Source organism: Vitis riparia, chromosome 18, assembly GCF_004353265.1.
Source record: "Vitis riparia cultivar Riparia Gloire de Montpellier isolate 1030 chromosome 18, EGFV_Vit.rip_1.0, whole genome shotgun sequence".
Lineage (NCBI taxonomy): Eukaryota > Viridiplantae > Streptophyta > Magnoliopsida > Vitales > Vitaceae > Vitis > Vitis riparia.
The window spans coordinates 10,423,441-10,451,333 of NC_048448.1; the positions used below are offsets into that span (position 1 = coordinate 10,423,441).

Consider the following 27,893-nt stretch of genomic DNA (forward strand, 5'->3'; position numbering starts at 1 on the left):
GGGTCCTACGTAATGAATCTGGAGAGGCATGTGGATGTTTAGATGCGGGTCTTCCTACGGGGTTGAAATTAGAAAAAATAGTTTTTTTTTTTTCTTTTGGGAAGGTGTGGTGGGAGATTTGGTTCGTTGTCTAAGTGGGACCCTCGTTAATGGACGGTTGAGATTGGTGAAGGTGACACCAAATTTGGAAATTACTTGGGTTTGGAAGTAGTTGAGTGATTAGTTGGACAACCCTTTTTTTTTTTTTTTTGGTTGGGTTGGTTTATAGTTCAGAACTTTCACATGCAATCACTGACTACGTTAGCCGGGAGTGGGTGGGTGCTGGATCATGATAGATTTAACAACAATAACGATATGATTATGATTTTTCTCTAATCATTAGTGGAAGGAGTAAATTGGTTTATACTTGATTTTACAGATTGAGTGATTTGGGGATGATGGGCAATTGAGAAATTTGTAAACATGAATATAGGGTCAATATTTGTAAATGTCTGGAACTTAATGTGGGGTCATGCTTCATGGTTTGTTGTGGATATGGCCATATGGGTAGGGATTGTAGGAGGCCTAGGATGAAATGGGTGGCCAACCAACCTTAATGATTCTCTTTTACTCAAATGACATGTCCACAAGATGGAACACAATTTTCTTGGGATTTCAGGGCATTTTCCTTTCAAGACAAGCACAGGGAAGCTTATTCGGATTTAAATTGTTTGGGCATGTGAATTTCTGATTAGAAAATGGTACCAAATGATGTTGCTGAGGCTCATCCATTGACTCGTATGAAAGCGAAATGGATCAAACCAAAGTTAGGTTCAGGGGGACTTTTGGGGCCTTTGTTTTAATTCTAAGGCCCATTATCTACATGGGGCTCATGTAACTAAAACTAATCATACTTGTTACTACCGTGCCCATTTTAAGTGGAGTTTCAACCACTTCTTGTTTTGTCATCACACTCGCCCAAATTTTAACATCATTTTGGAATCAACTTCAGCCTCGGAAAATAATAATGGGCTGGGCATTGAGTTGGTCAGATGGATTGGCCAAGCAGACCCAAAATAATGATCAAGGCTTGGGCTGTTTCTGTTTGCAGTCCTATGTGCTTTGGTTCCTCTGGACCAAATCCTGCCCAATGAAAATTGTATTTACTCTCTTCGTTTAACGAAAGTTTGGCGTGGTAATGCTATTTCAGTATTTCCACCATTTTACCTCCTCTTTATTGACAAAGGGTGATAGAATATCTTAAAAAGGTAATTAAATATGCATTAAATATTTTTTTTTTACATTATTATTATTATTATGATAATTATATTCTTTTATTCTATTTTTTTTTCTTTTATTGTATTTCTTTGGGATGTTTTGGATTCACCATATCTTCACAAGACAATAAATATTTATTTCTAGATATAAAATTAGCAATGTTTGGGGCTAACTTAAAAAATTTAGATTTTTTTAATTTATTTCTTCAAAATTAATAAGATTTGCATCCAGACCTAATGTTTTCCCATTTTTACTTATGTTTGGATCCTACAAAATATTAAAGAAAAAAAAATGAATTCCTTACATTATCCAAATATAAGAAAAAAGTGATGAAAAAAATAGTAAATGTAAACAAGAGACTTAAATATTACTCATCTCGTTTTCCTTAAAAATAAAAAAATCTAGAAAGTTTGTAGAAAATGTAATTTTTCGAAACTTAATCTTCCTTACTAAAAGTTTTCCATGAATCCAAAAAATTTAAAGGAATATATGAGGAAAAGAAAATAAAGAGATAAAGTAAGAAAAAAATAAAAAAATTAGATTTAAAGTTAATAAATTATTTTTATATTTTATTTCAAATTTTTTTCACTTATTTAACTATTATATATAAATATTAAATAATTTTAAAAAAAATATATATATTTTTAATAATTTTAATTATATTTAAATTTTTTATTTTTATAATAAAATTAAATAGGAAAAAAATATTTTCTTTCAATAATCTAAATAAAAAAAGTTTTCCTTAAACATATTGGATGATTATATACGTCGTATTTTGTATTTAATGGTAAAATAATTTATTCATCCAGGGGAGGCAAAACAGCCCGAGGAAGCCGGTAAAGGCGGACTGCTATACAGGATGTGGACTGTGTTTTCTAAAAGACTAAAAACATCTCCTCTGAGCCCAGGCCATTAAAAAGCCTGTTACCACTTACCACTAATATTTACAAACTTATATACATTCAACTCTTCAGGAAGCCTTTTAGAGGGCGATAACCTGTCCATCATCCACCACTGCTGCTCTAAGTCCATTACTTGTCATCTTAATGAAGACCAGCACTTGCCTAATTCACCTGCTATAATGCCAAGGGATCACGCTCCGTCCACCTTAAAAAAGTGATCTTTGGAGTAGTCGTCAATGGGTTGGATCTCATGTTGAGCTCAATCCATGGAAAATTACTCGATTCATTACAGGCTGAATTGATGGCCAGTCTTATTAATCATAAAAAGGGTTTGTATTGGCTGTATTAACTTTATTTCTTGAGAATGAGTTAGAGACCTATTCAACGGTGCAGAGCACCAAAAAAAGCTCCCTCTGCACGATCAGAGGGGGGGAAAATGGTCTGAGTTGGGTGAGTAGTAGTTAGGATAGAAGGCTCTGCAGAGGTTGTTGTACTTTTCCAAGTCAAAGTTGTGGGTCTTCATCAACTGCATTTGCTTGGCCTTGAATCGGCGCTGGAAGTACCCCTCGAACGACGGTTCTTTGGAGGTTCTGAGGAAAAAGGCATAGGCGCCGGCAAAGTGGAGCGAGGTCACGAAGAAGCAGATGGGTTCCATCACATCCCAACTCAGTTCCCAGAAGGTGAGCCTCATGAAGCCCAGTGTCTGGAGAACCAGGAAGCCCAGCCCACAGTAGAGTTCTCCTTGGACCAGAGTCTTGGCTTTTTGGTCGATTACGCTCTTCTGCTTCTCCATCTGCTCTAGTTCTTCTCTTCTTGGGTCATTCGGGGTGGCTATTGATTGAGAGATGACGGTCTCGATGGACTTGGCCACCTGCAACAGCCCAATAAACAAATAAGCCCAGATATTGATTAACCCAAAAACTTCTTCCATATGAAATTGGGTAAATGGAACCCAAAACCAGGCACAAGCCATACTAAGAAAAGGTCCCTTCATGCTAATGTACACACTGGACACGTATTTGTATCGTGGCAGAGGCCGTTCAGTCTCTCCAGATGCATAGAATGCATTCAAGAGCGTGAATCCACGCCGCTCAGATAGCACGTGACGATTCCCTCGTCAGGGGCGTTACATCCAAAGATCGTTGCCCATGGCACAACGGCGTTAAATAAGTGTGGATGTGTCATCCTTGGGCAGTGGAGAGAAATTTACTGAAACACCCCCACTGTTTGAGGTTTGTCCCGCCGAGTGTTGTGCATATCATATTGATATTTTGGTCCGTTTGACTCAAAATTAATTAAAATTAATTAAATTAAAACGCTGAAAAAGACAAAAATAAACAGAGATAATGGGGTTAAAGTGAACGGGAAAGAGTGATGATACCTGCTCCGGCCGCAGAAACACGATGTTCCCTTGAACGATGACACTCCAGGACTCATCCAACATCTTGGCAAACTCTGCACCTTCATCCTTGTTCGAACAAACTTCAACGCAGATCTGGATGAACTCCGAATACGGAATAGAGTTCTTCGGGATCTGTCTCAGCGTCCGCTTCAGCTTCTCCACCTGCGGCACCTTCAGCAGCTTTCTAGCATCTTCAACAGATATTCCGTCCTGAGAATCTCTCATCGCCGGCGCCGGTGGACTCAGTCCGTCAAGCCGGAGACGTTCACCTGTACCGTTCAAGCCTCTCAGCTTCTCTCTCAGCTTGTCTCCGACAGGCACGGAGAGAAGTTCCGGGAGCCTAGCAAGCTGATTCAACGCTCGGCGCTGAAGGAAACGCCGGAAAAACCCGTTGTCGGAGGAGTCCAGAAAGTCGTCATGAAAATTCGTTTTGACTGCATTGGAAGGGACTAGATTTTGGAATGAGGGAGAGGAGATGGGAGAGTGTTCTAGAGTACCGGCCGGCGATGGAGTTCTGGTTATGTTAAGGAGGCGCTTCGCCAGCGTTCTCCGAAGCGCCATTTATTCGAGAGAATGAGAGAGGACGAGGACCGAGTAGTGGAGATGACTATTGAAATCGCATGGGAAGCGGGGATGAATGGCTTCCTCTATATATAGGGTCCCATTTAGGAGGAAGATAATCAAAGAATCTGATTAGGATTCTAGTAAAGTGGCGAGATTCACCTATTGCTCAATTTTTCCTCAGATGTTCTCTTTAAAATATTTTTCACTTCCCAGTTTCTCGCACACAATGACTAAAATGCCCTTTCCACAATGGAGTCCGGTGGTCTTTACACCACTGAATCAGTCGGTCAGATGACGCAAGTGAACGACTTTTTAACGATTGAGAAAATTTGCAGAAAATAGAATCCTTTGGTTGAGAGTTGACGTCAATGTTTTACGCTTTCCTTTGGTAGAAAACATGGAGGAATAATCTGAATATTTATATATCAATAAAATTGAATTGTATTATTGCTACTCTAATTCAAATTAATACTAAACTTCTATTTTAACTGAATCTTTATATTCTATTTTAATTTAAATTAATATAAATAAATAAATACTAATTAAATTAATGATAAATATTTAAATTATTTATTTTTTCTATTGAAAAATAAGTCTAACTTTTTTTATTTCATTTTCATGTTTGTAGAAGAGAGAAGTAAAAACGATTTATTAATTAATTTTATATTTTAAAAAAGTGAAAACTAGTTTACAATAAGTTAAAAAATAAAATAAAATATTTATAATAATATATAATGAATATATCATTATATTAGAATAATTTATTTAATTAATTATAAGCATACTAAAATATTTTATTAAATCATTTAAAAATAAATACTAAAAATAATAATACCCTTTCAATAATACATATCATAACATATATTAAAATTTTAATTATATTTTTTCACCATTTTTATATTAAAAGAAATTTGAAATAAAAAAAATCCGAATTTTATAAGAGTAATTTTCATATTTTTTTTAATTAAAGACATTTAAAAAAATTTATAATCAATTGCTTTTGGTTTGAAAAATGTTTTCTAATTTTTATTTTCTAAAATAATTCAAAAAATAATTTTCCCTTCATTTTGTAAGCACCAAAAGCATGTTTGACAACAGTTTTGAAAATAATTTTTTATTTTTTGAAATAAAAAATCATAAAAATACTTTTAACAAATTTTTTTTTTTTTAAATAATTATATAATGATTACAATCAAACCTGTATCTTTTCAATCCTAACTTTTGTTTTCGCTAATCATGAAACAGAAAACAGCCCACGCAATGAAACCGACCAACATTTCAATAGACCCACTAACACGGACCAGATTCCGGGAGACATCCCAGCTGGCCCATGCATCCATAGCATTAATGACATACATATCCATCCCTACAATCAATGAATGTCAACATAATATCTCACCTTCGGAACATTTATGAGGAGTTTTAGTTTGTGGATTCTAGAAATAGAAAAATGTGGGTATAAGGAAGTATATCAAAATTGATTTCACCTCATTATATTAAAATTTAAAAGGAAATTAAGGGTTTATATGGGAATGATTTCAACATTTAATTATTTATAAAATATATTTATTTTAATGTAATTAAAAAAATAAAAATATTTTAACAAAAAGAGTTAAACGGGTGGGGTGGATGAATATGGAAAGCTCATATATTCATCATCCAATTTAAAATTTTAATGAGATAATAAAAATTATTTTGAATAAATAAATTGGAGTTGGAATGAGCATGACCAATACCAAATCCCACTAATTGCCACCCCTAATTTCAGTGGCAAAAGGTATTTCTCTATGGGAGAAAAAGGCTTCCACTTTACTCAATTTCTTTCATCCGTGGCCTCAAAACTAAATCCCTAAAATATATGCAACGCCCGCAACATATACCTAAATCTTGGGTGGAAAAAAAAAATCAAACTTTTGTAATTATGATATGATTGGAAAAGGAAGAGGAGAATGAAAATACTCCACTATTCTTTTCTTTTTCCCTCTTAGTTCCGATAAAAAACGCAACTTCTTATTCATTTTTTATGGTAAAGTTTTGGAAATTCAAAATATGACGTAGGAAAGTCATCAAACCTTTTGGTGGCCATACATGTAACAACAAACTAAACGGGTGGTGGAGAATATGTGGCAATGCAAGTTATGCAACAAGGAGTGTCGGGCTTAAAAGAAAACCATGGTAAATATGTGTCGATCTGTGTTTCCATCGTATAGGCATTCTCTTTATAATATTGGAAATTAGCCAAAATGTGAAAAACAAAAGGAAAAAAAGAAAAAATTACGATACAAATAAATTTAATATTTTAAGGACGTTTGTTTTCTATTAAATAAAAAATAAAATATTTGATTTTTTTATTTAGATGTTGATCAATATAACTATGTTGATGGTGTTAATATTAATAAATTATTTTTAATTTGATAAAAAATTATATATTTTAATATTTTTATTTAATAAAAAGCAATTGGCTAAATCTAATTTCCTTGATTTTAGGAACATTACTTTCACCTAATAAATTTTTCTAAAATTAAAGAGAAAAGTTGAGCAATGACATAATTATATTAGTTCTTCATTAAACAATGCGGCCACTAATAATAAAATAGTAATTCATCGTAAAGTACGAGAGAACGACTGTTGTCAACTTCAACTAAAAATGAATGGGGATAGTAATGTCTTTTCGAGTCTAATGAGCGTGGTAGAGAATAAAGATTGTGGCGCCGAAATCACGTGGCTCACGCCATGTCATTGACTCACGAGAAAATTTAAAATATCGAACAGAGAAGATTATGCATTTCAAAATTCTTACCGTGTTTCTGTGGCAATAAATTATTATTATTGTCCAGAATTTCATAGACGAGTCAAGGTGGCTCACTAGTGAGCAGCTAGTCACTGCCCCCACCTTTCATGCCTCAATACACTCTTGCTCTTTCTCTGCTTCACCACCATGACATCCACATTTTAACTTTTAAAAAAAATAAAAATAAAAAATTTAAATACATTAATAAAAATATGATTTTAATTAATTTTATTATTTTTTTAGAAAAAATATATAATTCCCAATTTTTACTTGAAGGACATAGTAAAGTTTTTTTAATCTAATTTTGTAAAATTAAATATCACAGAAAGAGTCGGCAAAATGCGGTGCTATAGTGTTTTACATTGATTTCCGAGACACGTGGGATTCACGCGAATGCTTCCAAGGTTGCAACGTCCGCCTGTGAAGTGTGAACCCACCATGTGCGTGCCATATTTTCCCAACTTGCTACGTATGACCGAGGTTCCCTCGCAGGAGAAAAGTCATCCAGAGGATTCCCCGGGTAAGAGTCGGCTACATTGGAATATTCAGTGAAAATAGACCACATATTTGGGTTCTAGTAGAAAAGGCACTCGTATCAATCAGCATCTAGTAATGCCATGCGGAGCTAACCACTCAAATTAATGCCCTGACCAGGATAGCCGTTCAATTTTTCCACACCCTTAGGCGAATCTTTTGAATTTAGTGCTATTTCGAGGAAAGGGGATGCTTTTACAGAACCTGGAATTCAAAATGGGTCTCCTCGGGTGCTTCACCGAATCACCGTCCAGTGCAGCACGCCAATTTTCAACGTGACCTCGAATCCCAAATGTGGGTTTTGTCCATGCTTATTCCGGTTCATGTAATGTGCCAACGGCTACCCAACACGAGAAAAATTACAAATCAAACGCGCAACATATGGTCTTCCGAGGTTACTTGTGAAGAGAGAACTTATAAATAGTGACTTATTTTTAGAAAGCATTTTCATTTTATTATTTACCTACACGACTCCATTGTTGGTCTGCTTACTTGGTCAAGTGAAGCACTCTTTCAGAATGACATGGCCAAATTAAAGTCGTGTAATGGACATCTCTCTTGGCATCCCATTTACAGGGGAAAGGTCTGGCTTATCATCCATTCCTCACACGAAAAGCAGCCGTCAGTCTCAAAGCTAATTGCATCCAGCTACAAGCGAAGTACGCAACTGAAATTGTTAATCATCAACCTCCCCTGCCCAACTTCAACAGATGGTTTCTGGGCTTGAAAAAAGTTAATTGATTATTGAAATTTTAAATATAATTAAATATTTTTTTAAAGACAAAAATAAGGGAAAGTTTCCCAGATTTGGCACCCACGAGCTGGCTGGACCTCAAGAGGAAGCAAAAAAGGCTTAGATTTTGTTGCTTGATGCTTTGCAAAGTCACAGCACCACACGAGCTTGGTGCGTATTGCTAGTGAGTCATGGCCACATCTATTGCATGCCGATTGGGCAAAATTTTCAAACCATCCATCCAAATGACTCTCATTAGCTAAAAATATCGTCGTATTATTAGATGTGCTATAGACCTAGACTCATAGTAATTATTGATCGAAAATGACCTAATGAGCGAAGACCATGAAATGTTTCTTCAAAACTAGATATAATTGTCTTAGGAAAAGAGAATGGCATAACCTCACAGTAGAAAGCGATGCATCACTTGACGATGATCCCATTAAAGACAAACCCTGTATGGGAGGTAAAGTAGAAAATCTATAAAAAAATTGGTCATTGATGTTATACAGGCATTTCAAAAGGCTATCTGGATATCATCCAACAAACACAACAGAAAACAATGAAGTAGATGATAGGTGTATAGACTTGTAAGTGCAATAATTTAAATAGGGTCAACATCTTGGTCACTGAAATTTGTAGATCAGTATTAAGTTAGATATATGTCCAGCATCTTTTGCATTACATATGAGGTCTTTTTCTACCACTAATGCCTGATTTCTAGAATATTTAAAGATCCACCTATAAGATGCAGAGTGAACTTCACATGGTACGGGAATTGATACTTTTTATAGGAGAGTTGATCATGGAATTCTTTGGTACGTGTATGTAAGAACTACTACAAGCGCATATGATAGTGGATATATGGGAAATGCTTTTTCTCTGCTTTGAATTCTTTACTAAACCTTTTAGCCTAAGCACAAGAAGGGCAAATAGAAGCTGGTGGTGGCGTGTTGAAGAGACTAACATCTAGGAAATGCTTGCCTTCTTTTTATTTTTTTGAAAAGAAACTATCATTCGGCCGCGGTAGAGTTTTGCCATCAAGATTAAAGATAAAAGAGAAATAAAGAGTACAAATCCTGACTCCAGAGGCATAATGGATATTGGGATTCTGGAAGCAAGTGGGGGTGGAGATTCCTGGCCTAATGAGAAAAGGTTGAGACCTTGTTGAAAAGGATGAATGAGGGATGAATCAAAATGACAAAGAATCCTTGCTAATTCGGTGAATAAGAATGAAGGAATGAAGGAATCCCAACAAATTGGGGGGTTGGGCTAAGTTAGTGTGCAGAGAGAGATTCTGAGACACTAGTGGGAAGTCTAGTACGCCCATCTGCCCAGACCTCTCAAATTGGTGGGAACCACTTACCATCACACCTGGTCCACCTAGCTTTGTTACAATGGGTTGCCCTTGTGTCATACAACAAGACGGACAGAATCCCCTGTTAGAATTGTTGGTGCCATTGGCGTGCAAGCAACCACACACCATTATTAACTTTCCAAAGTTGAGGGGTCTCCTTTAGTGGGAATCCTTCTTAGAACTGCACCATTTCCTCTATTGCACACAACAATTATTCGTGCTTATGATTTGAGTCTAGAACATCATTTTCCATGACATAATCTTGACTTTAGCTTAAGAAATTCGTCTCAATAGTTTCTACGTAAGCCCACTCAATTTTGCGTGAAGGCGTTTCTGGTGACAGAATCAAGCTTTTGCCAACGAGGGCCACTCAGCCACTAGGGCATTTCATTTTTGAAATATTAGCATGTTGGGATGATGACGCAGAATAATCTGAGTAAAGCCCCTCCAATCACCTCCACAAACTCCAGCTGTGAATTGCACCATCCTACTTTAATAGCTTGGCCTTTGTTTATTACATCATTCAAGGCTTTTTAATTGTGTGTAGCCTCGCATTTGGACGTACATTATAGCAATTTTATCAAGCATTCATCATATATGGCCAGCCAAGATGACATACATGTACTCATTGATGATTGATGAACCCAGTTTATGTGTGCACTAGAGAGACCTAACCCAACCATTGGGTACTGCATCAATGGGGAAAAGTGCGGAATGACGCAAGCAAATCTTTTGAATTTACAAACTCCCACGAACTTATACCAAGCCTTGTAGCAAAACCAAACCAAAACAAGTAGTTGCATCAGCTTGGTGAAAAAGGTGAGGCTTCCATAACAACCCAGAAATCAGGATTGGTGATGCTGCCCTCATGTCTGCTCTGAGATGGCCATATACCTTAGTTCACCTTCCACAGTTCTACATGCTGAAGTCATGGTCATCTAGTTAACTATTTACTTTTAAAAAAACTTGCCAGAATAGTTTATATCCCAGTTGAAATATATTTGGAACACATTGGAATGTACCATAACGCAAGGCTCTGGAGAAGGCAATGATGATGCGGCATGTGCGAGTAAATCATTTTATATATGTCTCTGAAGATGAGTGGGGGTTAAGTTTAGTACTTTAAAAACCAACTTAATGGACTCCTTGGAGGTTATAATAAAATGATTTATGGAAAGTAATTGCTCTTAAAGCCCCGCATCTTTAGGTCCAGAGGGCACATTACTCGGACTTCCATCACATCATGGGTGGGGGTCGATTCCATATTGTAGCGTGGGATGTGGTCCGAATCTGACGTATTGTACATGGTTGTCAGGAAATGGGCAGGAGTGAGGAAGGCACTACCGGTATGGAGAGATATGGATAATATAGGAGGCCTAACTCAATTCAGTATCAGTACTCCATTACGTTAGGAAAGCCCACACCAAAGTCTGAGGTTTGGGTGCCAAAAGTTTTGGATAATCCGCGGATTCTTCGAGCAAATCAAATATGCTGGGAGATGCAAATCTTGAAGCATGTGATTTGACATTCGCCGCTCGACAAAGAGGAAAAGCAGGGGAATCAATGGGATCAAAGGTTGCTCAAATTTGATGCCTGACATTGGATTTGGATTTGGGACGAGAAGCTTCCTTGCGTAGGAATAAGGATCAAATTCGAATTCTACGATTTGGGTTCTTCCCCATTATTTATGTATTCATTTCTTGTTATGGGGGATAATAGGACATTCTTTGCATACTTATCTCTACCTAACTCCATTTCATGAACAATGGCAAGGAGACACGTTATCCACAATGAATAAAAAACCTCAAATTCTATGGCGGATGCCACATTAATAATAGATGATAGAGGCATGGATTAAAAGATACGTTATTCTGATGGAGGAGGTGGTAGGAGAAGGGGAAGCCACAAATTTTAAAAATTGTCCCTTGTTGCCTTGGGTTGCTGCCAGATTTATCTGATAGAGTTTTAAGATATGAAGAATCACTTCATCTATGAGTAAGGTCTCTTATCTCACAAGAGACGACCTTAATCATGAACCTCTTTTTCTACCTGATGCTTGCCTATTTGATGCTAAAAAGAAGCCCTTCATCTATGAGTAAGGTTTCTTCTCTCACAAGACACGACCTTCCACGTCAACCTTCTTTCCTATTTGATGCTCAAAGGAAGCATTTGGCAGCTTATGACATAAAGTTGCAGTAACATAAAAAAAAGGAAAGAAAGGTTCTTCCTTCACGGGAAGAGTGACTATAAAAATAAGGCAACAAATAATAGTAGAGAGAAGCTAGAAGATCCATATCTGAAAAAAAAAAATCATTCCCTGTATTCCCCTTTTGTATTCAACTAATATTGAAATAAAATTCAGTATTACTCAATTTAAAACTATATTATATATATATATAAGTATAAGTTGTTTTGGCCTATTTTTAAAAATGAAAGAAATATATATATATAAAAAAAATAGAATTTCATTTTTTTATTGTCTCTTCCCCAATACCTAAAATTTAGTCTCTAAATCGAACATACTTTTTAAAATTTTCTTTAATCATAGAATTTGCTATTTTTTAAAAAAATAATTTGAAACTCAAAATACAAATTTGAAAACTAAAAAAATTATAAATTTAAACTGATTTTGAATTATTTTGTGTATATATTACTAGATTTAGTTATTTATTTAATTTTATTTAGTACTATTTCTTTTTCTTATTTAGTTATTATACTTTTTTTTTTTTAATTTTTAGCAGGTAAATGAATGTTTAATTAAACAAATTTAAGGATTTAGATTTGTTAATAAGTTCCTAGGTATTTAAAAATAATTTTGAATTAAAAATTTGACTAAAGTAGTAGCAAAGACAATTAAATCTATCCAAATAATAAATGTATACTTCTTTATTTAAAAAAAAGGAAAAGAAATTTACTTGTTTTTAAATTCATTTTTAATAAAAAGTATTATTTATTTTTAATAAAAAATCAATATAAATATTCATAATTAAAATATCATTTTTATTTGGGTCAGACATGAATTGAATTAAATTAATATATTTTTTAAAAAAATAAAATAATAATTATTTTGAAAATCTAAATTTATTTATCTAAACAAGTTTTTTTTTTTTTTTTTTTTTTCCTTCAGTTTTAACTTAAAAAATAATATTTAAAAACAACATGACCAAACAGCCCGTGTTTTGTCTTTTCAGTAACATGATGACGTTTCCACGTGGTGCCCAGAGGCTCATCCGGATTTTAGGGGACGTTTGGGATTTGGGCAGCAGAACAAGCGGAAGCCATGAGGCCGAAATGGGCCAGGCTCGGGCCCAAGGTCTGACAAAAATTAAATTGAGGTGGAGCCAGCCCAAAATAAACGACACTTTTTAACAGCGTTGCTCAAACTTGCTTTCACATGGATGGGACCTTTAGATGTTGATTTTTATTTTATTTTAATATTTACTTGATTTTTTTTTTTTTTGTTTTTTTTTGCGTTAATGGAGAGTATGCTTATTAATAAAGTGCTTTTAGAGAATTGCTCTTGCTAATGGGAATCCAACCTCTCAAATTTTGAAACATAGGCAATCACTTGCCAAGATTAAAGGAAAATATGAAGCTAAATTTTGGATTCCAGTTGTAACGGCAGTTCCTAGGTGATTAGTTTATAGAGATGGTGGAAAGAGGCATTGAAAGGGCAATATGATTGGATTGGGGAGGAAAGGAGGATCCTTGAGACCCCATGCCTTTCTTTTATTTTCCATCGTTCATGGCCACTCCGTTTGAGTTCCTTTCAGACAATTACATGCTCCTTTGGAACCAAAGAGGCGATGCACTTTTGATATTATAATGTCATTTCTAATGCTCCATTACCCAAGATCAGAGGAAAAGGCACAGCCAAAAAGATGTGTTGATTGGATAGAAAGATACATTAAATTGAGTGGAGGACGTGAATCTTTGACCAGAATAGAAATCTGTTCGTAATAGACAAAACTAAGGTTTGATGTTTGATGTTTGATGGTGGCCGATTAACATAAGAGGAGAAGGAAAAGAAAAGCTGTGGAAAGGGTGGCTCAAAGTGATTGAACATAAAGAAGAAGCACATTGTGGGATCTGCGATGAATCTTTGACCAAAGAAGGTTGAATCTTTGTTGTGTTGTGGGTGAAGACGAGGCTAATCATGGAAACTTTTGCCAACTGGAAGACAGGGCAATTGAATGAATGAAAATGGAGAGAGAGAGCAATAATAGTGCCTATATTAATTGAGCAATTCCCTGCTGTTGAATGCATGAAATTGGGGGAGACAGGTGGGCTTTCTCACGCCACACTTTCCGACGCCTTAAACTTGCAACTAAATTGCTTGACAGTGTTAACTTATGTACAAAGTATGTTTTACCTTTGGATATTGGGGTTTCCAAAAGTGATTTAAAACTGAACATGTTCATACACAAGGAATCTTTACAAACCTCCCTGCCTATAATGTAGGCTGGGCCACCAGGAGAAGCCAAACTGGCTTGGTTGAGTTGGGTTGGGATTCGGGAACAGCGGATGGATGTAGTTGAGCTTGGGCCGACACCAACACTAAACATGGGCCGCAAACGTCCAAGGTGACGTATCAAAATATCTGGAGAGAGAAAATGAGGTAAAGACTTTATGAGTCATGAGAGAGGGTCACGTGATCCTTGCTTGTTTTCTGAGGTATAGACCAACCAAACGCACTACTTCCATCCTCTAAAATCTTATGGAAACTAAATGTAGCTTTTCTACACCTAACTCCATATTCACTCTATGGCTTATAATAATTGAACCTAGCAACCGTACGGAAGAATTATTTTGTAAGCGAAGCCGGCCTGAAATACAAAAAGAGTAGATAAGAACAAAGAGATCGTACATATATAATAGGGGAATAATTGCCATGCATATCCCTACCGTAAAGCATTTTCGTCCGTGAGAACAGAATACCCACTTGGTTTGGTTTTGGAGGACCTCCTCAGTCCTCACTCACTCCTCACCTCTGTCATAATCTGACATTGGATTCCCTAAAATTTGGATCTGGAAAAGGCCTGTGAACATATCATTGTCCTCGACTGAGGCTTGATGCCTGATGCCCGAGGGTGTAATCCTTTTAGGTAGGAAGAGCTTTTCTGGATAAAAGTCATAATTCCTTTATCGCTTTCTCCACCACTGACTAATAGTTTCAAAGTTTGAACTACCCCGCCGCTCCCACTGTCTACTTTTTCTTTCTTCATTTTATCCTTTCTTTTTTTCCCTCTTTCTGAGGAGGGAGGAGGGAGATTGTTGATATTAGTTACTGAATTAGGGTGATGGTCCCCCATGGAATGCATCCAACAAGTAGTACAGCGTTTATGGTAATGTCCAAAATAAAAGTCTAATTAATTAAGTTAATTATGTGGCAGTGATTTATAACAGCTGTACAACACATTTGCAACTCATAGATGATAGGGATCGTTGCCTGTCCGTTGAAACTTAAACAAGGTTCTCAAAACTTTGATTGGGTAGTTAGCTTCTGCATGGAATTGTGGTAACAACCATGTACTGGATCCGTTAAATGAGTTGGTGCCACTTAATTAATATATTTGCCCATCATCAATTAATTCACCACACAAGTTAGACAAGAGACGTCCGCCAGCCATCCTCACCACTCTAGCAGTCTGTCAGTCATGCTAATAGCACCCACACTAGACCCTTCTGTTCCCACATAAATCTTTCCACTCCCGTGTACTTTGAAAATTTTGTCGCCCTTTAAAACACTGGAATTTTGGCCATTCACAACTTTAACATAAGAGACCTCTTAGGAAAGGTCAACAAAAAGACTTCAGAAGCTGTGAACACACCTCCCACACAGATAGACAACTGAAGCTCATATCCAAAACCCAACAACAGAGAATTATCTAAATTATTACGTAAATGAGTCATTTAACCTAACAATATTTACCATCCAACTATAATAAAAATAAATACCGACATGCACACTCCAATTTTGGGCTATACCCTGCAAATGGATGGGTCACATCATGAACTTGTCACAACCAATGCATTAGGCTTGACAGGATAATTTCAACCACTGGTTGGTTACACTCTTTTGGGCAGTTGAAGAAAAAAGGGGTTTGGACAAAATGGGAAAGGGGTGGACTTTCAACGCACACATGTTGTAAGAAAGATGTATAACATATTTCGAGGACATGGTAGTAATAAAAGAAAACCGTGTTCGCATAGATCACGAGGGCATGTATGTTCTTCCAGCCCCATGGAGGAACAATGGCAGTGGTTAAAAAGAGCAATACAAACAGGCAGATAAAAAATATACAGATTAAGACATCGGCAGTGGTGGTGTTTCCTGTGGATCGGATTTCGCCTTATGACGTGCACCAGACTCAATGAGTCTTGCTCCTCAATCCTCAGTAGAATATTCCATTAATGTTCAATTACCCACCAATCAAACTATTGGTAAAGATTGCAGCGAAGAACTAAACCATATACATTTAAGAAAAATCCACTTCCCTCAGTCAGTAATACATTCAACCAAGCTTAGGAAGCCACGGCAACTTCTTAAAAGTCTTCTCACCAGTTTACATATAATATCTACATAGCTAAACTACTAAGAAGTAAAACTTGAATAACTCAGAAAAACATAGATACCAGCTTACTAACCCAAAGAAAAGACCACCATACATATGTTACAGATATCACTACATAGGGAAGAGGACATTTAGGTACCAGTATTTGTTAGCGTCACTGACCAAATGCAAAGGTCTCTCTAAATCATGCAAACATCATTTGCAGACAGTCTTCAGTCTCTTTGCAGCCTGCACAAACCCCACGATGACCTGCAACTCGTCCATTTGCTTCACCAAACAAGAATTTGTTTTTGAAGGGTCAATAGCAAATCAAGCAATAAACAAAAGAAAAGCTAAGCTTCAGCTAAAAGGATTCATTTTTAATGAAATATTGATCTACTACATTATGTAAATGCAGGTAATCTTATCATCATACCATTTTACATAGATTTTCAGCAACCAGACAGCAAAATATAGGTATATTAATTTAAAACCATTAAATTAACTTTAATAATATCATCATAGGCTAACATCTATAATCCAAATTCACCATCATCAACACCCTTCAGTTATATCTATAACATGCAGAAGACTATTCAAGGAGATGAAAGGGAAACAACAATAGGGAGAGTGGGCAGGTATTATGGTATTTAGCAACTACCTGCGTCATGAAATGCCTCTGAACAACATCAATTAATTGCTCCTTAGATGGGTTGGGGATGCCATCCACCTGAATAAATAAAAACATTAACACAGAAAGAAGGCAATTTTGGCAGTACAGAAAATAAATAAATAAATAAATCTATTACAAGCTGAGGGATTAAAAACTCACAAGGTTGAAGTGTCGCAAATATCTCCATAATGCAGCCATCTCTAGCTTGCTCAAGTCAACCTTCTGTGCAGGAGATGTTTTGAATAGAAAAATTACACAGTAAAGACCAACCCAAATACGGAAGCTTTTCTAGGGAAAGCTAAATGGGAAACAAGTAAATACAAACACAGAAATAAAACTCAAGTACATATGTTCCATACCGTAGACCCTCTTGGAGTAGAAATAGATCCCTTAGACTGTGAGTCACAAGAAAGGGACCTGCTCATGGTCTTATGCGATGACCCGGAAGACTTGTGTGTTCGATGTCTGGATCTGTGGGACTTTTGAGTGTCATCAGAAGCTGCAAAATCAGCACAGGCACAAGCACAATTAAAAAGTTTACTGGGCCCCCCAAAAAAAGATAAAGAAACAAGACAACCAAGCACAGTAAAAGTAAAAGGTCAAGTAAAGACACAATGGATCCTATGCAACAACCTCAAACACTTTCCCCTTCTAAACAGCCATGGTAGTCCAGACGCTATCTCTAAAACAGATGAAAGGAAGAAGAAGCTAGGCATCTCATCATACTCATCCTCACCCTCACCCTTCACCCTCACCAACACTATAAGCATGAACCAAGATGAGTAGTCAAATTAATTCATCACACCTCTAGCCAAAAGCATCAGTCAATTCTGTATCTTCTTTAATGAGGATTGCGAAGCCCATTATAATTTCTAAAAATTCCTGCTCAGTTCCAAACAACTACAGCAGCTATTCCACCTCATGCATGTAACTAAAATTTGATCCACAAGATCACAGAATGAAACCTTACAGAATCTATGAACCAAACTTACCCATATCAGAGCCATTCCACTGCATGTTCTCAAATTCAAGATCATCATCTTCCTCATTACCAGTAGGAGCTTCAATCACACTAAGAGCATTCCTCTGCAACTTTACTTCTATGCCATTTGTAAGAACCTGTAATTTCATGATTTAGGGCAATAGATGTAAAGCTTCAGGAAAAGGAGAAAAGAAGAGTGTAAAATAAGGCAACTGATGACTGTTCTTAAGAGCATAGAAAAAATTCACCGGAAAGCAAGAGAGAAATACATATCCCAGCTGTTTCAATCAATTGCATTCAACTTTAAGGATGAAGTAGGGTCTGAATAATTTAAAATCACTAAAATTAAAAGATACAAATAAAATCAAGTAATATAATCCAAATCTATCCCAAGAGATGGATCAACAAATCCTCAAAATTATACAATAACAGAAATCAGAACAATAATAACAATAATAATTCAACTAGCAAACTTCACATCTAATTTATCCAGAACCTGACAAAGTAATATCAATGCAAAATGGACTCAATTCAGACCATGAAATTAAGTTGGAAATAGCTACACAGACCTCAGGCCAGAACCTCAATCAACAACAAACACATCGAATTTGTTAAATAACAAAAGTCATGAAAAAAACAAATGAATTAGACCAGTAGACCTCTCCAGAGCAAGTCACTAGTTTTCAATAATCCATAAAAATTAGATACTACATGAAAACAAACCATGAAAGTAGATAGGTAAGAATTGAAATATCTGAATCCCGTACAAAACCACATATAGCCCCCAACATTGCCACAATATCTGAAAAATGGAGACGCACATAAGGCCCATAATAAAACATCCAACGTCAAACTGAACAAAATTTTCCGAGATACCCAATGATGCAATATCATGAAGCAACCCCGATTCAACAGCCAAATCCTAAAACAATTAGAAAAATACCATCTTCAATTGGTGCAACAGTAGAACCATTGGCTTCAAACATGCTTGAACCCCAAATGGTGAGAGGAAGAACTTGAAATAAGAGCGAGAACACATCAAATAAACATGCAACCACCTCAAATGACAATCTAAAACCCCACATTCTCAGATCGAATCATTAATACAAACATGCAACCACAAATCAATATCCATAACTCAATCAGAATTCGAATTCGCAGAGCAAATTCTACACAACATGAATAATTAAAAATGACAAGCATTAATTTCCAAAAAAAAACTTCTAATTATGGTGAATGCCGTAATCTTTTAACAAATGCATTAAACCCAAAAATAACAATGGAAAAAAAAAAGGGGAAAGGAAATTCCAAAATGATGAGATAATAAAGAATGTAACAGCAGACTGATAGAAATCCAAACCCAACACCACCAAATTGAGCCACATTGCTAAAATTAATTTCAGTCAAACGCTTGAAACTCACAAATTCAAAATAAGAAACCACATTATAATCCCAATTAACCACAAGACAAACACAAACCCAAAAACCCTTTTCTCAAATAGAAGCACGATTATCAAAAGAATTACCAGCCAATGCCAACCACCAAGGCCGACAGCCTTCTTGACCACGCCCTGGAGGCCCACAAGCACAGATTTGGTACGGTTATTGCCGGTGACGACTACCTTGGTGTGACGAGGAAGAACGGAGAGCTCTTCTTCGCTGCTGTCACCACAGCTCTGCAACTGTGAAAATCCGCCATTGACGGAACTCTCCACTGCCTCAAGCATTTCCTATCCAAGTCAGCGACTTGTCTGAATCAGAAAATCTCGTACAAAACTCAGGTTTCAGGGCTCAAAACGGAATTTAATCGCAAGATCATGCATTGCAGAAGCCGTATTCGAAAATTTCGAGGGAAAATGAGTAAGAAATTGGGGAGAGAAAAGGAAAATTGGGTAAAGAAAAAACACAGGTTAGAGAGAGAGAGGAGAGAGAGAGAGAGCAGATGAGAGTGACTGGTTTTTCCTTCTCTCTTTCTTTCTTTATTGATGCTGCTATGAATCCCGACGACCTCCAATTCTCCAATGGGATTTCGCCACGTCACCTTTTAGCCTCGTTAATCATGCGCCTGCTGCTCGGCTTCCGCTTTGATTCAATACCACTAGCGGTTGTGTTTCTGTGAGTTATGGGCCGTTTGACCCTTTTGACTCCCTCTCTCAGTTACTGGCCACTCTCTATTTACCATACTGCCCCTACATCATCCCCACCTTCTCCCCCTTTTTCTCTTTCTCCCTTCTCATAATTGAGGTGATAATACCATCATTATTTTAGTTTATGATTATCGATTAACTTAATCTCTTAAAGCTTTCATCCAATTTAACCTTCACATCAACTTCAAATCCAGTTATTTCTCTCTAAACACACATCCCGCTCCCAATGGGCTGTTTGGTAAAAAAAAATCGGAGAAAAAGGAGGGGGAGTGAGGGTAGATTAGTAAACTGAAACGGAAGACAGGAGGGGAAGAGAAAAGTAACGTAAAGAACCGTAACGGAAACCGGGAATTCATGTGAGGGCCCCACGTGGACAACCTACCTGCCGTCGGTGTTGTCTTATCCGACTGGGATACCCTCGCCCTGCCCTCCCTCTCCTCCTTCCCCTAAATCCAAATAATATTAAAAAAGAAAAAAGAAAAAAGATTAATACAATATAAAAATATCTTCCGTTCTCCCCCCAGTCCCCCATCTCCTGGTTTTCCCGCCACACCAGGCTAATCCTAGCCCTCCATTTTGGATGACCATATTCCAGCCGTTGGATGGGGAGATGAAAAACAGAAAAAGGGAGACATGTTCATGTAACATGTGTAATGATCACAAAGTTGAAAGAGTACCACTTTTTCACACCCATGGAATAAAGCTATTCCCATAACCATAACAACCCAAAAAAAAAACAAAAAACAATGTGGTCGGACTCCCACCATCGACATCTCACATGTCTCCCTCCTACTGTCCTACTCCTCATTCCTCAATCCTCCCCTCCTGCATTCGATCAATCATCTGGACCATGCCCTCCCATCGCACTCCATGCACCGCCGCTCCGCCCGATCGCCTCGTTTGCTTTCATTTTTTAAGCAGTAGGTGGTGCTCTTAGCTTGTTTATTTTTTAATTTTTTTAAACCATGTTTTCTGTTCAAAGCTGGATGCTTTTTCGTTACAGAACCTTCACTTTGAATTATTAATTATTAATTTAACTAAATGTTGCTCAATAGTCAATGTATACTGCCAATCTGCCAAACTCACAGCCACAGCCTTTGGGGCCTTTGATTTTAAATGTTGGACGGAACAGTGACATGGAAAGGGAGTTGAATCAGCCCTGCTGCTTCAACCCAATTTCGGACACGTGTCTTCCCCAAGCATCTCACTAATTTATTGTTAAACAGCTCACTAATTATATTCCACAAAACCAATGACACGGACTACAATTATTGTTATTATTATTATTATTATTATTATTTTGTATTTTGCATAAAATGGGAAAATGGGGAAACGTCCATTTTTCAAGCCGCTACGTGACAAGGCCATGGGAAAAAGGAAAAATCATATGTCGGGCACATTAATGGAATGGGATATATCCTACACTACCCATGTGGACCAAAGGATGATGGGTTTTTTTTGTAACGCCAATTGGGAGTCCATTGATGAGGCCTGCTCCTGCGAGGCCCATTACAAACAATAATAAGATTATAATGCTTCACTAACATTCAAAAACTAGGATTGATTGAAAGAGAATGTATTCAAAAGGGTGGGGTAACATTTAAATTTGTGCACCCCTCTAAACTGGTTCGATGCCCCCTGGGCAGGGAGCTTGACTTCAACCAATCTAAAGCGAAATTAAGTATCCACATGTGAACTAGTATAAATTTGGTGAAAAGTCACTTCGGTTTCCCAAAATTTGTATATTTTGTTAGGTGATTCTGGTTGGCTTTATCTTGGGAAATATATGGTTGCTGGTGTGCGACCAGAGAGTTTAAGGTCCTTGAAAGATGAGTAGATTAATGAGGGAAAGTTTGAATCTTCAAGTTGGAATTCAACTGGGGGCAACTTGCTTGATAAATAATAGGTATACAAGGGAGGACCCGAAGAAGGTGAATTGTGCATTGATGTGCCAATAAGAGGGCAGGCACGTGCAGAGAACGTGGTTGAACAGAAAGTTTCATGCGTCTTTGGAGTTTATTAATATTTGGATGGGCAGGAGGACAAAGATCTCTGCAACAAGTAGCTACATTTGATTATTAATTTGATTGGAGGCTAAGAGCCAATTATTAACATCCGTACGAAAATGGGAGCCGTTTGTTATTCCATTTGGGTCAAACAAGACATTAGGTCTCACTGTTAGATCTTTGTAAAGTGCATTAATCCAAGTTTGGCATTTTTCTTCTTGTTCAGTAATACTTGGACTAAAACTTTCTGCCATCCAACTTTTCCCATTTTCTGTCACCACTCCTATCAAAACTCATGCCCTCAATGTTTATACGGGACAAAATTACAGGGCCCACATTTCCATGGGCCGTCCTGTTTAAATCCAAACTAACTTACACGGGGTAGTATATGTGGGTTAATGGGTTTAGATAAAGCTTGGACCTCATGACATGACTGGAAGGGTGCCCAGCCCATGAAGGGAGATTCCTGTTGAAACATCGAACGTATATCCCTTTAACCTCCCAGCTCTCACTTTGTCATATCGAAAGAACAATTCTCTGTTTCTACAATTATCGAGGTCGAAAGCATTTGGCCTGGAATAACATCATTCATCATCCAAATAAGCCAAGACACGATTCATTTGTCCATCTGCAAAGACTAAAAGCCTACACAAGAAGTCCAATTATCAATTTGCGTAACTGATGTTAATCCTCCTTGGCAAACCTTATTCGGTTGGGAACCCTACGCGCTTCCCTTAAAACTCCATTCATTTGAGCTCAATAACCTAAAGAGTTTCACACAAAATTAACAATATTCCACCATTAAAAAGATATACATCCCACTTAAGAAGTGGTATATAGCATTAAAGTAAATTTTACAACAACCCAGTTACAAATAAGTCATTTGTGTACACTTCTGCTGGGTATGACTCAATTTCAATAACTAACCCTTATTTCCTTGGGTATCATCAGCCAACTAATCTACTTTTTTCTAGTCCTTGTAATAGGCTGAAAAGGAAAACGTTTTTTTTTTTTTTACTTTCAGGAAAAAAAAAAGGGTTTTCCTTTTCAGCTCTGAAAGAAAAAACAAACCCCTAGAAGAAACAACACCAACAACCTTAAAGTGCCTTACAGTCACATTTGCTAGAACATTTAAATATACACTTATAATAAGCAAAGGCTGATCTAGAATGGCATGAAGCACAAATACTTCTTTAGCTTCTTCTTTCTGTCAGCAGCAGCTTTCCCTTTTTCATCTGAGGATGCTGCTTTGTTGCTGCCAGATGATGCCACCAAATTATGAGGATTTGATGATGGACCTTCCACCTTATTGTCTGCTTCCTGAGTTGCAATTGCACGCTTCAAACCCTTCTTCTCAGACAGTTTTGTTGAACCAAGTAAAGAACTATCAGTTTTGGGGGGTCCTTCTGCCGGTAACTTCCTTCTGTCATCACAAGTAAGAGATCCTGCAGATAAAAGTTACAAGATAAGATGCTGCCTGTAAACAAGTATCATATGCAGTGATTATTGATGCCTCTTCATATAAACACTCCACATAGTGAACCTTTTTTTTCCCACTAGAGGATTAAAGGTTTACTTAGTAAGATCACAATAATAAGGACTACTTGGTGCTGGTATAAACTCAATGTGCCATGTTTGATAATTAAACATGGAATACATTGCCCTTATGAAACATAATGCTTTTAAGAGTTTTGGAAACGATTTCTTCTCCATACTGTTGAAGAATGACTAAAATATTATAGAACAAAACCACTTGATCAATCAGCAAAAGCTCAAAATATTTTACACTTCATTGGTTGGATGAGCCAGTATGAATTTCAGGGGAAAGGATAAGAAGAATAAGAAAACAATAGCTGATACTGGCAAGATGAACTTAAACAATAAGAAGTGTAGAGGAAAGGAAACCAAATATACCTGAACTGGCTGGCTGCAAAACAACCTTGTCTGGCATGACCGATGCAGCAACACTGAACTTGCAACCCACATCCTTGTCACATTCTAAATCTCGCAACAAGGCTAATGAATCAAAACATTCATCTGATGTCTGGCTTAGGCAACTAGAATTGTCTGAACTGGAAGAAGGTGATACTGGGTCAGCAAGATCCCCCAACTCCAAAAAGTCACCATCAGAAAAATAAATTTCAGGCAGGTTGTCTACAGGGTGATTCAGAGATCTTTCTGGCGCAGCCAATAGTCCAGTCTCACCATTGCCATGTTGCACCTGCAAGTCATAAAAGAAAGATACAGAAAGAGACCCAACAATAAGACTAACTAAAATAACCAACAAAAGATATGATCATGGACTGGTGTCGTGTAAAAGGAATCCATGATGCCATTATCGTCCAATACTTTCTAGACACAAAGTATCATACTAGTGACATCAAAATATTCTCTCTATCATGCAATAATTTGACAGTCCCATTAATCCATATGATACTCCCAACCACATAATTTTTCAGGTTTTACACGCAAAACGAAACATTTTGAACTCAAATACATATAATTTTTTTTCCCTACAGGAAGCTATAAAAATATATTAACAGAAATAAAATACATATAAAGCGTAACAGATAGCAGTTTCAAATATTCCAGCAAGAAAACTGATAGTTGAAGGTCAATATGGCCTCTTTAGCAGGAAAAATAGAGTTACAGGAGTCTTTCAAAATATAGTCCAGAATTAGGCCAAGCTGCCACAACATAAGCCAGTTTTTTTTTTTTTTTTTTTTTTAAATAATGTCAGGGACAGTAGGATGAAGCTGCAGCTTTCATATTTTACATGAAACCACAGGAAAAAAAATGTAGTTTCTATTAGGACACAAATCCTGTCTCTTACAAACATGAAACCTCGTGATAAAGATGATTTTTCTTCATTAAAATACAAACTCTATGCTTTGTTAAAAGATGAAACCGCATGACAGACTCAGCTTCCCATTATGTTTTGCTGAGGCGAAGATGTGGCTTCCTTCTAGGATACAAACACTGCTTTTTGCAAAGAAGTTACAATTTCATCATGGGACTTAAAATTAATTAAAAAGGAAAACAAACCACTTAGGTGGCCCAAAATATGTCACTGTGGTTCTTACCTTCATCTAGTTGCTCCCGAACAAATAACATAAAAAAGAACTCCATACAAAAGCCAACGACAAAAAGCAGTTTTATTTAAGGGATCAATTAAAGCAACCTGCAGAATCAACTATAGTTTAACCAGTAGCAGAGAAATTAATTAATACTGTGAACATCAAAGGTTAATATGGACTCAAGAAGATGAAAATACTACCGAAGACACCAAATATGAGGATGGCCTACCTGAGACTCGCTTTTGGAACCTTGCCCAGTGCTATTGTCAGTATTTGAAACCACAGAAGGCTTGGAACAAGTGTGGTTTTTATCAGCAACATTTGCAACCCCCAATTCCTTCTGCATTTCATGGCTTGAACTTTGTCCCCTGCTTTGGAAGACTCTACAGAGTGAACTGGAGGCCTGCATATCCAACCAAACCGGCAGTTGACTGGCAGGTTGGGTGGAGAAAGATATCAGCAAAGAAAAAGATATAGCTATTGGGTTCATTAAATACCATTGGCTTGATGTTTTTGGACTGTCCCTTCTGAGTTATCTTGTACTGTTGCAACACCCAGTCGGTTTTAAGGACATGTGGGGTGGTACCTTCGTAGAATTCAAAAGTAGTTCTCCAACCAGTGATAGAAGAGTTCGAAAATATCTCATAGGGCTCACCCTTGGGCTTCCAGAATCCCTCTGCAAATTTGGTGTCCTCAGAGCTTGTTAAGTACCAAACTCTATCTGTACATCCAAAGTATCTCCATAAGCTTTCTTATTATTGAAGTGAACCTGGCATCTTATAGTTTGCTAGACAACAGACAGTCCATATAAAACATGACTAAGTTTGACAGTAACGACATCAAAGAAATTCAACACACTCCTGTCACCTTTAAAATTTTGCTCTGCACAAGGAGTTCCATAGAAATTTAAACAAAAGCTGGGCAAACATACCAACAAGAGGCGTGTAAAAAGGTAGCATTCAATGCTGCAAAGTGATGGAGTTGTGGATGTAGAAATGTTTAAGAGTATTTCTTAGGCAAACAACATACATCAAAGTGAGCCACAGGCTATGCTTAGCTGTGTGAAATTCGATCTGATTTGAAATTCCAATTCTGTGGAATCTGGAAGTAGAACTGTTTTTGTGAATTTAAGGTGTCTAGGATTTAAAATAAATTCTGAAAACATTGGTCTAATCAAATTTAGAATTGAAACCCCTTATTCAAATTCCATACAACCAAACAGCCTCAACCTATTGATCACACGTATTCAGAACCTCATTCAATCAGGTCAACTGGAGTAGGAAGTAGGGGATTGAGGGATTCAATCACAGATAAGACAATCTAGAAAGAGAAAATATAACGCTCAATAATTAAAGTTATCCAGATTCTATATTGAAAAACACGATCTCACCAGGTAAACATGAGGGGTTATGCTGGTAAGGATTCACTTCTATGATAACGTTGTCGGGGAGAGGAGATCCATTTATCATTCCCTGCAAACACGTAAAGAGCTCCTCATCGCTCCAATATAAGCTAATTTCATTAGGCGGGGAGACGGATGGTGAAAGACACATGGTGACCCAAGATCTAAGAAAAATGAACAACAATCAAATGGATATAGTGAGTTCATGGTCAAGAAATCCACACAAATTAATAATCAAGAACGACAGAATGAATAGAGTCGGTTAAATATACAGAAGTCCACTCAACGAAAATTCAAGAACTCCGAAATAACTGAGGACATATTACTATCAAGAAACTCATTCAAATAGTTACTGTTGATATTAAGAAATATCCACGAAATGAAAATTCAAGAACAAAAAATGAATAGAAGCGATTAGACATCAAGAAATTCAGAATGATTATGCGAATAAAATCTAACAACGCCAACGCAAAGATCTTTCAAAGCTCGATTTCCGATTCAAGAGAGGATTGTTCGAATTGTTTCAGAAATTACTAGAACAAAATTGATTTTGCGATTTAAAATCATCTAAGAAAGGTAAAATTCAAATCGAAACACAGATCGCAATGAACTCGAGAATACTGATTCACAATTTCAAACCTTGTACAACAGCAGCTTGCGAAACCCCCCTTCTCTCACTCTCCCCCAAACTTCGCCCACTTGACCACTGCATCAGTACTGGGATGAAGTGTGTGCCGCTATATTTATATAGGCGAGGTTGCGGTGGGAAAACTTAACCGTGGTTAGAGTTTAATCCACGCGGTTTTTTATTTTTATTTTTTAAAATTTAATTTTCAGAAAACGCAATTAACGGTTTCTCCTGTGCTCCTCGTTCAACTAAATCTGGAACGTCCACGTGTAGACCCTGCCTATCTCATGGTTGAGTTTATTTTTCAACAATACGCGATATGGTATTTCGTCACTGGTTGAGCTCATGCAAGTGCCGTACTCCTGGTGGAACCCATTCGCTCCTCATCATTTTCGTGGTAGCTTCTCGGCCAACAGTCGGGCAAGAGGATTTTTTTCCCTCTCCTTTGATCGTCAACAGAAAAAGTAGCACTAAAACAATAAAATAAAGTTTACAACATTCTAGAATATAATTTTTCTAATATTTTGGCTTCGGATCTTAGATTCGTGACTTGTGATAAGGCCGTTAATTATGTAATTGAAAAATGAGCAAAGGGCTTTAAAATGATTAATAACTAGAGCCGTGGAAAAGTCCGAGTAGAAATGTTTTGGACCTTATCCGTGCGTTAGCTGTAGCTTGGACTTTTTTGTCAGTCACCGCCCCTTTATGTCTTCAAGAGCCGATGCATTCTTTGCTTTCTTTGCTAAGTAATCTATGAAAATTGAGGTAACGATTTATTTTGATTGGGCAATGACTTGCATTTTGTAGAAAGAAACATATTCTACCAACCCCATCATTGAAGCTCGATCAAGAAGGAAAATCATGAATTATTTCCGTACTTTTAA

At 36.9% G+C, this 27,893-nt stretch overlaps 3 protein-coding genes across 4 annotated transcripts; all 3 read right to left on the reverse strand.

Annotated features, from left to right (window-relative positions):
- Positions 1–2,030: 2,030 nt before the first annotated feature.
- Positions 2,031–4,210, reverse strand: LOC117906013 (calcium uniporter protein 4, mitochondrial). Its single transcript, XM_034818940.1, has 2 exons — positions 3,541–4,210; positions 2,031–3,030 (listed from the first exon to the last, which is right to left on the reverse strand). The coding sequence occupies exons 1-2, from the start codon at positions 4,120–4,122 to the stop codon at positions 2,581–2,583; spliced, it is 1,032 nt and encodes a 343-aa protein (XP_034674831.1). The 5' UTR covers positions 4,123–4,210; the 3' UTR covers positions 2,031–2,580.
- An 11,781-nt stretch (positions 4,211–15,991) lies between these two features.
- On the reverse strand, positions 15,992–19,682 carry LOC117905323. Of its 2 annotated transcripts, none has more exons than XM_034818233.1 (6): positions 19,276–19,682; positions 17,760–17,886; positions 17,127–17,266; positions 16,927–16,986; positions 16,756–16,824; positions 15,992–16,382 (listed from the first exon to the last, which is right to left on the reverse strand). In XM_034818233.1, the coding sequence occupies exons 1-6, from the start codon at positions 19,474–19,476 to the stop codon at positions 16,311–16,313; spliced, it is 669 nt and encodes a 222-aa protein (XP_034674124.1). In that variant the 5' UTR covers positions 19,477–19,682; the 3' UTR covers positions 15,992–16,310. The 2 variants fall into 2 exon arrangements, with proteins under 2 accessions (XP_034674124.1, XP_034674123.1); XM_034818232.1 differs by having other exon boundaries at positions 16,927–16,989; positions 19,276–19,681.
- A 2,992-nt stretch (positions 19,683–22,674) lies between these two features.
- Positions 22,675–27,106, reverse strand: LOC117906782 (NAC domain-containing protein 92-like). The gene is made up of 6 exons (XM_034819978.1): positions 27,021–27,106; positions 26,370–26,545; positions 25,477–25,700; positions 25,209–25,382; positions 23,817–24,123; positions 22,675–23,347 (listed from the first exon to the last, which is right to left on the reverse strand). Exons 2-6 carry the CDS (start codon positions 26,530–26,532, stop codon positions 23,067–23,069), a joined length of 1,149 nt encoding a protein of 382 aa, XP_034675869.1. The 5' UTR covers positions 26,533–26,545; positions 27,021–27,106; the 3' UTR covers positions 22,675–23,066.
- Between the last annotated feature and the right edge of the window lie 787 nt (positions 27,107–27,893).